The 14,802-nt window shown below is 37.6% G+C and overlaps 1 protein-coding gene across 1 annotated transcript in view; it reads right to left on the minus strand.

Annotated features, from left to right (window-relative positions):
• Window positions 1-14,802, minus strand: part of LOC126234036 (piwi-like protein Siwi) — a 257,707-nt gene that overhangs the window by 50,125 nt on the left and 192,780 nt on the right. Inside the window, exon 11 of the mRNA XM_049942902.1 lies at window positions 4,014-4,159. Coding sequence (XP_049798859.1) covers window positions 4,014-4,159 — 146 coding nt within the window. The remainder of the gene's footprint in view (window positions 1-4,013; window positions 4,160-14,802) is intronic.

Raw genomic sequence — 14,802 nt, forward strand, 5'->3', positions numbered from 1 at the left:
TCTTGCTCAATGTACAGACTGAATAACATGGGGGATAGGATACAATCCTGTCTCACTCCCTTCTCAATCATTGCTTCCTTTTCATGCTTCTCGACTCTTATAACTGCTGTCTGGTTTCTGTACAAGTTGCAAATAGTCTTTCAGTCCCTCAGAATTTCAAAGAGAGTAGTCCAGTCAACATTATCAAAAGCTTTCTCTTAGTCTACATATGATATAAACATAGGCTCACCTTTCCTTAACCGATCTTCAATGAGGAGTTGTAGGGTGGAAAATTAAAGAGGGCTTTGGGAAAAGAGAAGCAGTCTTAAGCAAAGAAAGGAAAGCTGAAAGGTGGAAGGAGTATACAGGGGGCCTATACAAGGGAGATATACTTGAGGCCAGTATTATAGAACTGTAAGACAATATAGATGAAGATGAGATGGGAGATATGATGCTGTGAGAATAATTTGACAGAGCACCAAAAGCCTAAGTTAAAACAAGGCCCTGGGAGTAGAAACATTCTGTTAGAACTATTGATAGCCTTGAGAGAGTCAAGCCATTGCAAACTCTTCCATCTGTTGTGCAAGATATATGAGACAGGCAAAATACTGTCAGACTTCAAGGACAATGTAAAAATTGCAATTACAAAGAAAGCAGTTGCTGACAGATGTGGAAACTATGGAGCTATCATTTTAATAAGTCACAGTTGCAAAATACTAACACGAACAGTTTACAGAAGAATGGAAAAACTGATAGAAGCTGATCTCTGCAAAGATCAGTTTGGATTCTGGAGAAACGTAGCAACATGCGAGGCAATACTGATCCTACAACTTCTCATAGAAGATAGGTTAAGGAAAGACAAACGTAAGTTTATAGCGTTTGTAAACTTTGAGGAAGCTTCTAAATATATTGACTGGGATAATCTCTTTGAAATTCTGAGGGTGGCAGGGGTAAAATAGAGGAAGTGAAACGCTATTTACAACTTGTACAGGAACCAGGTGGCAGTTGAAAGAGTCGAGGGGCATGAAAAGGAAGCAATGATTGAGAAGGGAGTGAGACGGGTTTGTAGCCTATCCCCTTATGCTATTCAGTCTGTATATTTAGCAAGCGAAGGAAACAGAAGAAATATTTGGAGTTGGAATTAAAGTCCAGGGAGAAGAAAGGAAAACTTTGATGTTTGCCATTGACACTGTAATTCTGTGAGAGACAGCAAAGGAATTGGAAGAGTAGTTGAATGGAACAGACATTGCCTTGAAAGAAGGATATAAGATAACACCAAAAAATGCAAAACAAGGACAATGGAATGTAGTCAAATTATATCATATGATGCTGAGGAAATTAGAAAACAAGACAAAGTAGTACATGAGTTTTGCAATTTGGGTAGCAGGTGATGGCTGAAGTACAGAGGATATAAAATGTAGACTAGGAATAACAAGAAAAGCATTTCTGAAGGAAGATGAATTGGTTAACATCTAGTATACATCTAAGTGTCAGGAAGTCTTTTCTGAAAGTCTCTGTATGGAGCATAGCCATATATATGAAATGATAAATAGTTTAGACAAGAAGAGGACAGAAGCTTTTGAAATGTGGTGCTACAGAAGAATGCTGATTAGATGGGTAGATCATGTAGCTGATGAGAAGGTACTAAACAGAACTGGGGTGAAAAGAAATTTGTGGCACAACCTGACTAGAAGAAGGGATCGATTGGTAGGACACATTCTGAGACATCAAGGGATCACCAATTTAATACTGGAGGGAAATGTAGGGGGTAAAAATCATTGAGGAAAACCAAGACACGAATACATTACACAGACTGAGAAGGACGTAGGTTGTAGTAGTTATTCAGAGATGAAGAGGCTTGCACAGGATAGCATAGTATGGAAAGTTGCATCAAAACAGACTTCTGAGGACAACAACTACCACAACCACAACAACAACAACATAGCTTTATATGTGAGCTTCATGATGAAGTCCTTAAAGCATTTATTAATGATTCTGTCAATAGTTCAAAACTAGTTGCCTAATATAAATACTGCAACTGTTGACAGAATCATTAATAAACACTTAAAGGAGTTTAAAAAAGTTGCTGGTTCCCTGTCAACAAAATAGTGAAACTGAAGAACCATGATGAAGTGCCTATCATTTTGCTAATGGTTATAGTAATTGTGATATTTCACATATAAGTAACACACGGCATAAAATTTCAAAAGTGTTCAATGAAAAACAGGTGTTGCTATGAATTCACATTTTCACATTAGACCATATATTGCTGCATACGAAATTTAACTAACATACTGAATTTTTCTTTGGACTCAGGAGGAGGTTTCTATCTATCACTGATTTCCTGAAAGTTGATGTTATGTAGCACACTCATTTGTGATTGCACATGCAAGCCATAAAGCTTAGGGATGGGAAAAACTTTAGTTCTGAATAACCAGTACTTTTTGATATTTGTTTGGTCTGTTATAAAAGGTGGTTTTTTATTTTTTACTAATAAAAGAGTAAAAAAATTGAAGTATCAATTAGCCACAGCAACAGTGTGAAAATTTTTCATTTTTAAATAAATCTTTTTAAAAAGGGTATAACTTTTATTCACAAAATTTTCATTGTTTTGAAATATGGTGTTATTATAGAAGATGGGAAAGTGATCAGTTCTATTTTAAAAACATTACCAACAGAAACGAGTAACAAATCCATGGCATAAGAATTGGTAGAGCATTGCTGAGACAATAATGTTCTTGTTACCATGTGTAGTGTTTAAAGTTATGCATGTATGTGCAGTGTGTAAGATTGGCTCCCACTGTTGTCATTGGAAATCTGTGGTACTGCAGAGTGGCACGAACCCTAGACCGGACTGTTTTTACAAAGCGACACAGCAGCGAAGTACAGTGCTTCAGTTGCTTTAAAAGATTGGAGATTTGTCTGCCATTTCCATCAAATAATAAAAGATAAAGGAAGTTATGGTAACAGTAATTAATTAAAAACTTAACAACAGTTCATTCATAGTCTACAATAAAAACAGAAAGTATCTGGTCTGCTGTCTTATGCATTTACAGGCAAAGACAGTTTAATGCTTATTGCCCTTGGAAACAGACAAATTAACACAAAAAAACAGAGTTCTTCAACCTCAGTTGTCACCCTTTAGAAACAGCTGATCATAATGCGCAAAAAGTGGTAAGATCTCTGATTACAACATGATTTTTGAGCCAAGCTACCAAAAATTAGAATTTCTGTAGTATTTGCCAACTTATCACTTTTCGAGAAAAGCAGCAAATGGTGGATTGACTAGGTCCTCTTTCAGTTGCCTACTTAATTTAATATTTTGGTTCCAAGTATTTTGAAACTGAGAGATCAAAATTTTTCCATCTTTGTCACATTTCTACATGCATTACAGGCAATAGTTGGAATAAAAAACCAAAAAATCATTCATTTCACAAACCGGCTATTTTGTGTGGTTTTAACACTCAGGTTAAACAGGTTGTTTCAGCAGTCACTGCCATCCCTAATAAAGCTAGAATGAAATACTCGAGCATTTGCCATATTCTACACAAGCAGGACGTACATCATAATATAAGACTAACTGCTGACTTTGGCAATGTAATGATATAATTTTTTAAGTCGTCGGTAACTAATGAAATGAGAATTAAGGTGGCTTTTCATCAAGATAAGTGAAGAAATTATATGTTTATATTTACACTGCAAAAGTGCTTTTTCATAATCTTGTTGCCTGATTTGTCCTCAATTTCTCATTTAATAAGCCACTGTTTCAGGATTCTGTCGCCTTTGCAACTTGACTAGGATGTTAGCGAGGTAGCAGTGTGTGGACTCTACTAAGCAGCAAATTTTAACATAGCAATTAGAGGAATGCTGGTATACTCGAAATTTGCTAATGATGAGTGAATATAATAAAATTAATGGTACTGTAAATTACACCAAACTAAGTTATATAAACTGTTTCATTTCATGTCACAAGTAAATTGTATCTTCCACATTACAAAATTTGCTGTGTAACTTCATTGTCCACAAACACAAACCTCTGAGCAAGTGTTATTACATCATCCACAATGGTCCCAGGTGGAGGATTCTGTTTATCATGGAATACTCTTGAATTTATCCTTTTTGTAACAATTATGAAAGTCATTTTTGCAGTACGACCCCCATATATTTCCTTCAAACGTCCCTGTAAGCAAATCAAAACAATTTCAGTAAACAAACATCTGTTATCCATAAATAATTGCCACAAAAATGGTAACAATCAATTTTAAATAAATATGTTTTAAGATTTGAGTGAAACGAAGTCAGTCCCATCTACAAATATTGTGTTACCTACAATATTTTGTTGCTGCTTAATATGCTAAGGAATACTACAGAATTTAAGTACATTATGTCACACCCCATGAAGCATGGACCTTGGTGCTGGTGGGGAGGCTTGCGTGCCTCAACGATACAGATAGCCGTACCGTAGGTGCAACCACAACGGAGGGGTATCTGTTGAGAGGCCAGACAAATGTGTGGTTCCTGAAGAGGGGCAGCAGCCTTTTCAGTAGTTGCAGGGGCAACAGTCTGGATGATTGACTGATCTGGCTTTGTAACACTAACCAAAATGGCCTTGCTGTTCTGGTACTGCCAACGGCTGAAAGCAAGGGGAAACTACAGCCGTAATTTTTCCCGAGGACATGCAGCTTTACTGTATGATTAAATGATGATGGCGTCCTCTTGGGTAAAATATTCCGGAGGTAAAATAGTCCCCCATTCGGATCTCCAGGCGGGGACTACTCAAGAGGACGTCGTTATCAGGAGAAAGAAAACTGGTTTCTACGGATCGGAGCGTGGAATGTCAGATCCCTTAATCGGGCAGGTAGGTTAGAAAATTTAAAAAGGGAAATGGATAAGTTAAAGTTAGATATAGTGGGAATTAGTGAAGTTCGGTGGCAGGAGGAACAAGACTTTTGGTCAGGTGAATACAGGGTTATAAATACAAAAGCAAATAGGGGTAATGCAGGAGTAGGTTTAATAATGAACAAAAAAATAGCAGTGCGGGTAAGCTACTACAAACAGCATAGTGAACGCATTATTGTGGCCAAGATAGACACAAAGCCCACGCCTACTACAGTAGTACAAGTTTATATGCCAACTAGCTCTGCAGATGACGAAGAAATTGATGAAATGTATGATGTGATAAAAGAAATTATTCAGGTAGTGAAGGGAGACGAAAATTTAATAGTCATGGGTGACTGGAATTCGTCAGTAGGAAAAGGGAGAGAAGGAAACATAGTAGGTAAATATGGATTGGGGCTAAGAAATGAAAGAGGAAGCCGTCTGGTAGTATTTTGCGCAGAGCATAACTTAATCGTAGCTAACACTTGGTTCAAGAATCATGAAAGAAGGTTATATACATGGAAGAACCCTGGAGATACTAAAAGGTATCAGATAGACTATATAATGGTAAGACAGAGATTTAGGAACCAGGTTTTAAATTGTAAGACATTTCCAGGGGCAGATGTGGACTCTGACCACAATCTATTGCTTATGAACTGTAGATTAAAACTGAAGAAACTGCAAAAAGGTGGGAATTTAAAGAGATGGGACCTGGATAAACTGAAAAAAACCAGAGGTTGTACAGAGTTTCAGGGAGAGAATAATGGAACAATTGACAGGAATTGGGGAAAGAAATACACTAGAAGAAGAATGGGTAGCTTTGAGGGATGAAATAGTGAAGGCAGCAGAGGATCAAATAGGTAAAAAGACGAGGGCTAGTAGAGACCCTTGGGTAACAGAAGAAATATTGAATTTAATTGATGAAAGGAGAAAGCAGGCAAAAAGGAATACAAACGTCTCAAAAATGAGATCGACAGGAAGTGCTAAATGGCTAAGCAGGGATGGCTAGAGGACAAATGTAAGGATGTAGAGGCTTATCTCACTAGGGGTAAAATAGATACTGCTTACAGGAAAATTAAAGAGACCTTTGGAGAAAGGAGAACCACTTGTATGAATATAAAGAGCTGAGATGGAAACCCAGTTCTAAGCAAAGAAGGGAAAGCAGAAAGGTGGAAGGAGTATATAGAGGGTCTATACAAGGGCGATGTACTTGAGGACAATATTATGGAAATGGAAGAGGATGTAGATGAAGATGAAATGGGAGATATGATACTGCGTGAAGAGTATGACAGAGCACTGAAAGACCTGAGTCGAAACAAGGCCCCCGGAGTAGACAACATTCCATTAGAACTACTGACAGCCTTGGGAGAGCCAGTCCTGACAAAACTCTACCTTCTGGTGAGCAAAATGTATGAGACAGGCGAAATACCCTCAGACTTCAAGAAGAATATAATAATTCCAATACCAAAGAAAGCAGGTGTTGACAGATGTGAAAATTACCGAACTATCAGTTTAATAAGTCACAGCTCCAAAATACTAACGCGAATTCTTTACAGACAAATGGAAAAACTGATATAAGCCGACCTCGGTGAAGATCAGTTTGGATTCCGCAGAAATGTTGGAACACGTGAGGCAATACTGACTCTACGACTTATCTTAGAAGAAAGATTAAGGAAAGGCAAACCTACGTTTCTGGCATTTGTAGACTTAGAGAAAGCTTTGGACAATGTTGATTGGAATACCCTCTTTCAAATTCTAAAGGTGGCAGGGGTAAAATACAGGGAGCGAAAGGCTATTTACAATTTGTACAGAAAGCAGATGGCAGTTATAAGAGTCAAGGGGCATGAAAGGGAAGCAGTGGTTGGGAAGTGAGTGAGACAGGGTTGTAGCCTATCCCCGATGTTGTTCAATCTGTATAGTGAGCAAGCAATAAAATAAACAAACGAAAAGTTCGGAGTAGGTATTAAAATCCATGGAGAAGAAATAAAAACTTTGAGGTTCACCGATGACATTGTAACTCTGTCGGAGACAGCATAGGACTTGGAAGAGCAGTTGAACGGAATGGACAGTGTCTTGAAAGGAGGGTATATGATGAACATCAACAAAAGCAAAACGAGGGTAATGGAATGTAGTCGAATTAAGTCGGGTGATGCTGAGGGAATTAGATTAGGAAATAAGACACTTAAAGTAGAAAAGGAGTTTTGCTATTTGGGGAGCAAAATAACGGACGATGGTCGAAGTAGAGAGGATATAAAATGTAGACTGGCGATGGCAAGGAAAGCGTTTCTGAAGAAGAAAAATTTGTTAACATCGAGTATAGATTTAAGTGTCAGGAAGTTGTTTCTGAAAGTATTTGTATGGAGTGTAGCCATTTATGGAAGTGAAACATGGACGATAAATAGTTTAGACAAGAAGACAATAGAAGCTTTCGAAATGTGGTGCTACAGAAGAATGCTGAAGATTAGATGGGTAGATCACATAACTAATGAGGAGGTCCTGAATAGAATTGGGGAGAAGAGGAGCTTGTGCCACAACTTGACTAGAAGAAGGGATCGGTTGGTAGGACATGTTCTGAGACATCGAGGGATCGCCAATTTAGTATTGGAGGGCAGCGTGGAGGGTTAAAAATCGTAGAGGGAGACCAAGAGATGAATACACTAAGCAGATTCAGAAGGATGTAGGTTGCAGTAGGTACTGGGAGATGAAGAAGCTTGCACAGGATAGAGTAGCATGGAGAGCTGCATCAAACCAGTCTCAGGACTGAAGACCGCAACAACAACAACAACAACAACATGTCTCAAAAATGAGCCAAATGATTAGATTTCTGAACATGTAATTAAATTATTGAAGATTTCATAATTTGTGATTTTGAAGGTTTTTTGGTGTTGTAAGTCCTTGCTAGTGACGAAAAGACATGGTAAAACAAATGCATATGAAATTTGTTTTATTGTTTCCTTCATATATCAGATGATAAAAGCGCCCCTGGGAACCTGTTACTAAAAAGGAGAGGTCCCAGGAGAGGAACTGACTTTTTGAAACCATCTATACAGTGATGTACATTAGGGTCCCAGCTACCTTATCTTGCAGCCATTCACCCTGGCAGGCTTTCATTTATGAATAATTGACAGAAAAAGAATTTTGTAATCTTGTGTGATGTTATAGAGCCTTAAAGTGAGAGTAGTAAATGTAGTTGTATTGTTGCATATTTGTCAGCACAATAGGCTGACTTGGAGGATATTGTGTGTTTGAATCTTATCAGGTGATTCTTCTTCTTTTTTTTTTTCTTCTTTTTTTCAATTTTAATAATTTTTTGGTAATTATTTATATTCAATTAATTGGTTTAAATGTAATTTATTTAAAATTCTATCTCTCTGTCACTTCATTTTAATCATCATATTAACTTTTAAATTTACTCTTTCTTTCATATCCTTTTTTCCATTTGGAATATTTGAGAATGTAATTTCACGTATCTTTTTTTATTAATTTCAATTTAATTCCTTCCAGCTGATCAGCTTGTATTTTTACCCATGTTATTGTGTTCATTATTTCTATACCTCATTCTGTTTGAATATAATTTTATTTGTATCCCTTCATTCATTTTTATCTTCATCTGCATTAATTGCCCATACTGACCAAGAATTTGTGACTTTTAACCAACCAGTTAACATGTTCATATCTTTAATTATTGTAATAGACAAATTAAAATAATTAAAATCTCATGCACAAATGTTGTTGTTGTTGTGGTCTTCAGTCTCGAGACTGGTTTGATGCAGTTCTCCATGCTACTCTATCCTGTGCAAGCTTCTTCATCTCCCAGTACCAACTGCAGCCTACATCCTTCTGAATCTGCTTAGTGTATTCATCTCTTTGTCTCCCTCTACGATTTTTACCCTCCACACTGTCCTCCAATACTAAATTGGCGATCCCCTGATGCCTCAGAACATGTCCTACCAACCGGTCCCTTCTTCTAGTCAAGTTGTGCCACAAACTCCTCTTCTCCCCAATTCTATTCAATACCTCTTCATTAGTTATGTGATCTACCCATCAAATCTTCAGTATTCTTCTGTAGCACCACATTTCGAAAGCTTCTATTCTCTTCTTGTCCAAATAATTTATCGTCCACATTTCACTTCCATACATGGCTACACGCCATACACTAACACTTAAATCAATACTCGATGTTAACAAATTTCCCTTCTTCAGAAACGCTTTCCTTGCCATTGCCAGTCTACATTTTATATCCTCTCTACTTCAACCATCATCAGTTATTTTGCTCCCCAAATAGCAAAACTTCTTTACTACTTTAAGTGTCTCATTTCCTAATCTAATTCCCTCAGCATCACCCGACTTAATTCGACTACATTCCATTACCCTCATTTTGCTTTTGTTGATCGTTCATCTTATACCCTCCTTTCAAGACACTGTCCATTCCGTTCAACTGCTCTGCCAAGTCCTTTGCTGTCTCTGACAGAATTACAATGTCATCTGCGAACCTCAAAGTTTTTATTTCTTCTCCATGGGTTTTAATACCTACTCCGAACTTTTCTTTTGTTTCCTTTATTGCTTGCTCAATATACAGATTGAATAACATCAGGGATAGGCTACAACCCTGTCTCACTCCCTTCCCAACCACTGCTTCCCTTTCATGCCCCTCGACTCTTATAATTGCCATCTGGTTTCTGTACAAATTGGAAATAGCCTTTCGCTCCCTGTATTTTACCCCTGCCACCTTTAGAATCTGAAAGAGAGTATTCCAATCAACATTGTCAAAAGCTTTCTCTAAGTCTACAAATGCTAGAAACATAGGTTTGCCTTTCCTTAATCTTTCTTCTAAGATAAGTCGTAGGGTCAGTATTGCCTCACGTGTTCCAACATTTCTACGGAATCCAAACTGATCTTCCCCGAGGTCGGCTTCTATCAGTTTTTCCATTTGTCTGTAAAGAATTCACGTTAGTATTTTGCAGCTGTAACTTATTAAACTGATAGTTCGGTAATTTTCACATCTGTCAACACCTGCTTTCTTTGGGATTGGAATTATTATATTCTTCTTGAAGTCTGAGGGTATTTCGCCTGTCTCATACATCTTGCTCACCAGATGGTAGAGTTTTGTCATGACTGGCTCTCCCAAGGCCATCAGTAGTTCTAATGGAATGTTGTCTACTCCCGGGGCCTTGTTTCGACTCAGGTCTTTCAGTGCTCTGTCAAACTCTTCACGCAGTATCTTATCTCCCATTTCGTCTTCATCTACATCCTCTTTCATTTCCATAATATTGTCCTCAAGTACATTGCCTTTGTATAAACCCTCTATATACTCCTTCCACCTTTCTGCCTTCCCTTCTTTGCTTAGAACTGGGTTTCCATCTGAGCTCTTGATATTCATACAAGTGGTTCTCTTCTCTCCAAAGGTCTCTTTAATTTTCCTGTACGCAGTATCTATCTTACCCCTAGTGAGCAATAGAATGATAGGGAGAAAGAAATAAAATCAAATGAAAAAGTTAGTACTATGACTAAAATGTGACAAAGAATTGTAAATTTATAAAAATTACATCGAAACCAGTTAATTGAATAAATAAAATAATTTCAATAATGATTTAAAAATTAATAAAAAAAAAAAAAACTGAAGTACCTGGCAGAACTCAAACTCACAACCTTCTGTGTGTCAGGCTATGATGCTAACCATTATACTAAAAAACCACTTTCTGTGACACACTCAATTTTAATGCTCTAGACTACCATGAAAAATTTAAAAATTATGTTTTCATTGATTACTGGCAAACAAGGCCCACTAGGTGAATGGCTGCAGGGTGACACACCTGGGACTTACTTATTTCTTTTTGTGAGTGAATTGCGGGGATACAGAATGTATTAAGTTGTACACAGCTTAGATTGAAATTACATAAATACAATAAAAGACACAATGTAAATAAGACAACAAGTAAAGAACAAATAAAAGTTGTGTTATACTGAGGAAGGATCAGTAACAAATACAGGTAGCAATGTTAAGCTAAGTACCACAATCAGTTAATAAATACATAAATACCAAAAACCAAATTTTTGAATGCTTGTGATAGTGCTCAAAATAAAATCTATTAAAAGTAGTCATTGAACAATTAAACATAATGTAAACAATGGCAGCAAAAAGAAGTAAAATTATTTCAGTCTCTACATCAAAATGAAACACCCTCACATTCCAAAAGTCTCAGCAAGTATGTTGTTGTTGTTGTTGTGGTCTTCAGTCCTGAGACTGGTTTGATGCAGCTCTCCATGCTACTCTATCCTGTGCAAGCTTCTTCATCTCCCAGTACCTACTGCAACCTACATCCTTCTGAATCTGCTTAGTGTATTGATCTCTTGGTCTCCCTCTACGATTTTTACCCTCCACGCTGCCCTCCAATGCTAAATTTGTGATCCCTTGATGCCTCAAAACATGTCCTACCAACCGATCCCTTCTTCTAGTCAAGTTGTGCCACAAACTTCTCTTCTCCCCAATCCTATTCAATACCTCCTCATTAGTTACGTGATCTACCCACCTTATCTTCAGCATTCTTCTGTAGCACCACATTTCGAAAGCTTCTATTCTCTTCTTATCCAAACTGGTTATCGTCCATGTTTCACTTCCATACATGGCTACAGTCCATACAAATACTTTCAGAAACAACTTCCTGACATTTAAATCTATGCTAGATGTTAACAAATTTCTCTTCTTCAGAAACGCTTTCCTTGCCATTGCCAGTCTACATTTTATATCCTCTCTACTTCGACCATCATCAGTTATTTTGCTCCCTAAATAGCAAAACTCCTTTACTACTTTAAGTGTCTCATTTCCTAATCTAATTCCCTCAGCATCACCCGACTTAATTTGACTGCATTCCATTATCCTCGTTTTGCTTTTGTTGATGTTCATCTTATATCCTCCTTTCAAGACACTGTCCATTCCGTTCAACTGCTCTGCCAAGTCCTTTGCTGTCTCTGACAGAATTACAATGTCATCGGCGAACCTCAAAGTTTTTACTTCTTCTCCATGAATTTTAATACCTACTCCGAATTTTTCTTTTGTTTCCTTTACTGCTTGCTCAATATACAGATTGAATAACATCGGGGAGAGGCTACAACCCTGTCTCACTCCTTTCACAACCACTGCTTCCCTTTCCTGCCCCTCGACTCTTATAACTGCCATCTGGTTTCTGTACAAATTGTAAATAGCCTTTCGCTCCCTGTATTTTACCCCTGCCACCTTCAGAATTTGAAAGAGAGTATTCCAGTTAACGTTGTCAAAAGCTTTCTCTAAGTCTACAAATGCTAGAAACGTAGGTTTGCCTTTTCTTAACCTTTCTTCTAAGATAAGTCGTACGGTTAGTATTGCCTCACGTGTTCCAACATTTCTACGGAATCCAAACTGATCTTCCCCGAGGTCCGCTTCTACCAGTTTTTCCATTCGTCTGTAAAGAATTCGCGTTAGTATTTTGCAGCTGTGACTTATTAAACTGATAGTTCGGGAATTTTCACATCTGTCAACACCTGCTTTCTTTGGTATTGGAATTATTATATTCTTCTTGAAGTCTGTGGGTATTTCGCCTGTCTCATACATCTTGCTCACCAGATGGTAGAGTTTTGTCATGACTGGCTCTCCCAAGGCCATCAGTAGTTCTAATGGAATGTTGTCTACTCCCGGGGCCTTGTTTCGACTCAGGTCTTTCAGTGCTCCGTCAAACTCTTCACGCAGTATCTTATCTCCCATTTCATCTTCATCTACATACTCTTCCATTTCCGTAATATTGTCCTCAAGTACATCGCCCTTGTATAAACCCTCTATATACTCCTTCCACCTTTCTGCCTTCCCTTCTTTGCTTAGAACTGGGTTGCCATCTCAGCTCTTTATATTCATACAAGTGGTTCTCCTTTCTCCAAAGGTCTCTCTAATTTTCCTGTAGGCAGTATCTATCTTACCCCTAGTGAGACAAGCCTCTACATCCTTACATTTGTCCTCTAGCCATCCCTGCTTAGCCATTTTGCACTTTCTGTCGATCTCATTTTTGAGACGTTTGTATTCCCTTTTGCCTGCTTCATTTACTGCATTTTTGAGACGTTTGTATTCCCTTTTGCCTGCTTCATTTACTGCATTTTTATATTTTCTCCTTTCATCAATTAAATTCATCAGCAAGTATAGTGTGAGTAAAATAATTGGCAATTTTTGACACTTCATGCTGGAAGAAGGTTCACGACACTGTTGCTCAGGTAATGATGATCCAGCTTCCCCTTCTGCACTCTTTTGCCGTACTGATAGTGGTATCAAGCATCAGTTGCTTTGGTGTTCCACAGGTCACATTGAAGTGTAATGTTTTCAAATATTTGAATGTTCTGTATCACTCAGTTGTTGTTGTAAATTAGTTTTAACATTGTTTTTGTAGTAATGTGTTAATATCTAGTCATGATGTTTCCTCTAAGTAAGGTCATTCAAGAACTTGGGTACCAACTACAAATGATATCGAGAGTTGGAAAGGGAATTCAAATCTAGAGATAATGCTGCAAATGTGTGTGCTCTGGGAATGGGTACTTCCAACTGCAGCACAATGGTGCAAAACTGGTTTTAGATGTTTCTGGAGCGATGGACAGATTAGATGCTGCCACTTTTAACATTAACAGATCTACAGTACTGAGAACCAAAAAGGACGTAGCCAACGAGGAAGAAACAATGTACCATTGAAGTACCACCAGATCATTCTCACATGGAAATGCTGGTTATCTGGAGCAAAACTTATTTTATGGGGGTAAATTGCATCTTCAAAACTATATTTACATCTTTGGTCTCCAGCAAGGTGAGTTTTCAGCTCGGATATCTATCAACAGAAGTTACATAGTGGCCTGGAGATTGTGATATCTGTATGCTATCAGGGGAATTTAATTCAAACCAGCATATTATTTGATGACACATGGGTTACTGCATGTCACATATTGATAGAGGGAAGAACAGTTCTCACAGACAAAGGAACAACAAATCCACTTATAGGAAATGGTGATAAAATAATAAACATTCATGATGGCTCAGTTTGTGGCTTCATTCCAAACTGTTACAGGTATTATCTTCCCGAAGGTGACTACAATGAGGAAACAAGTGCCACTATTTTCACGAAATGGTTTCCTAACCTTCTTCTCCAAAATATGCACCACCCAAGTGAATATATAATTACCCAAGAGATGATTCTTCATACTGCTTACACCAAAATTATGTGTTCATAAAGTATTCACTGAAGTAAGTGCCCTGTTAAATGTTTCCATTTGTTTATTACTTAATGCTTTGCTGATGACTGGTTAACAACCTAATTTAAAAAGTATGCATCACCTACTCAATATATTCTCTCAACAACGCTCTTCTGTTGTCACATCACAGAGCTGTCAAATGTCAAGTTATTTTAATTACACAGTATACATCTTGATTGATACCAAAAAATTAACATCAAGAAACTTGTCTTAACTTACAGTTAAAAATATGTCAGGATTTTTTTACCTGATGTTGATAAAAAAACATTTTTAATTTTTCACTGAGTTAACTTCATTTGAGTACCTTGATAGGAACTTCTCTGAGCTTTTGAAAAGATGAGTATCAGGCCACCTTCTTGATACTGTCTTACACAATTTAAACTGGCATCACGTGTTGATTTCTTTTGCAAATGACTGTTTGTGTAAAGGGAGTAGGATGAAATTAAGGGCTATTGAGAAGAAAGACTGTGCAAAGCTGGTAAAGTTGTTTTATCACAGCGTCAGCAACAGCAACACTATACTGTGAGAATGTTTCAGATAGTTACAGCTGCAAAGAGGCGCCATTTAACTAAATGGCCTAACGAATGTGCTCAAGAAATCTGAAGAAGCAGGTGAATTAGGTGGTGCAGCAGGGAGAAGGATATGGCCCATTCCTATAGCAGTTGTTGACAAAGTTGCTGTGGCCAT

The sequence above is a fragment of the Schistocerca nitens genome, chromosome 1 (assembly GCF_023898315.1).
Source record: "Schistocerca nitens isolate TAMUIC-IGC-003100 chromosome 1, iqSchNite1.1, whole genome shotgun sequence".
Classification (NCBI taxonomy): Eukaryota; Metazoa; Arthropoda; class Insecta; order Orthoptera; family Acrididae; genus Schistocerca; species Schistocerca nitens.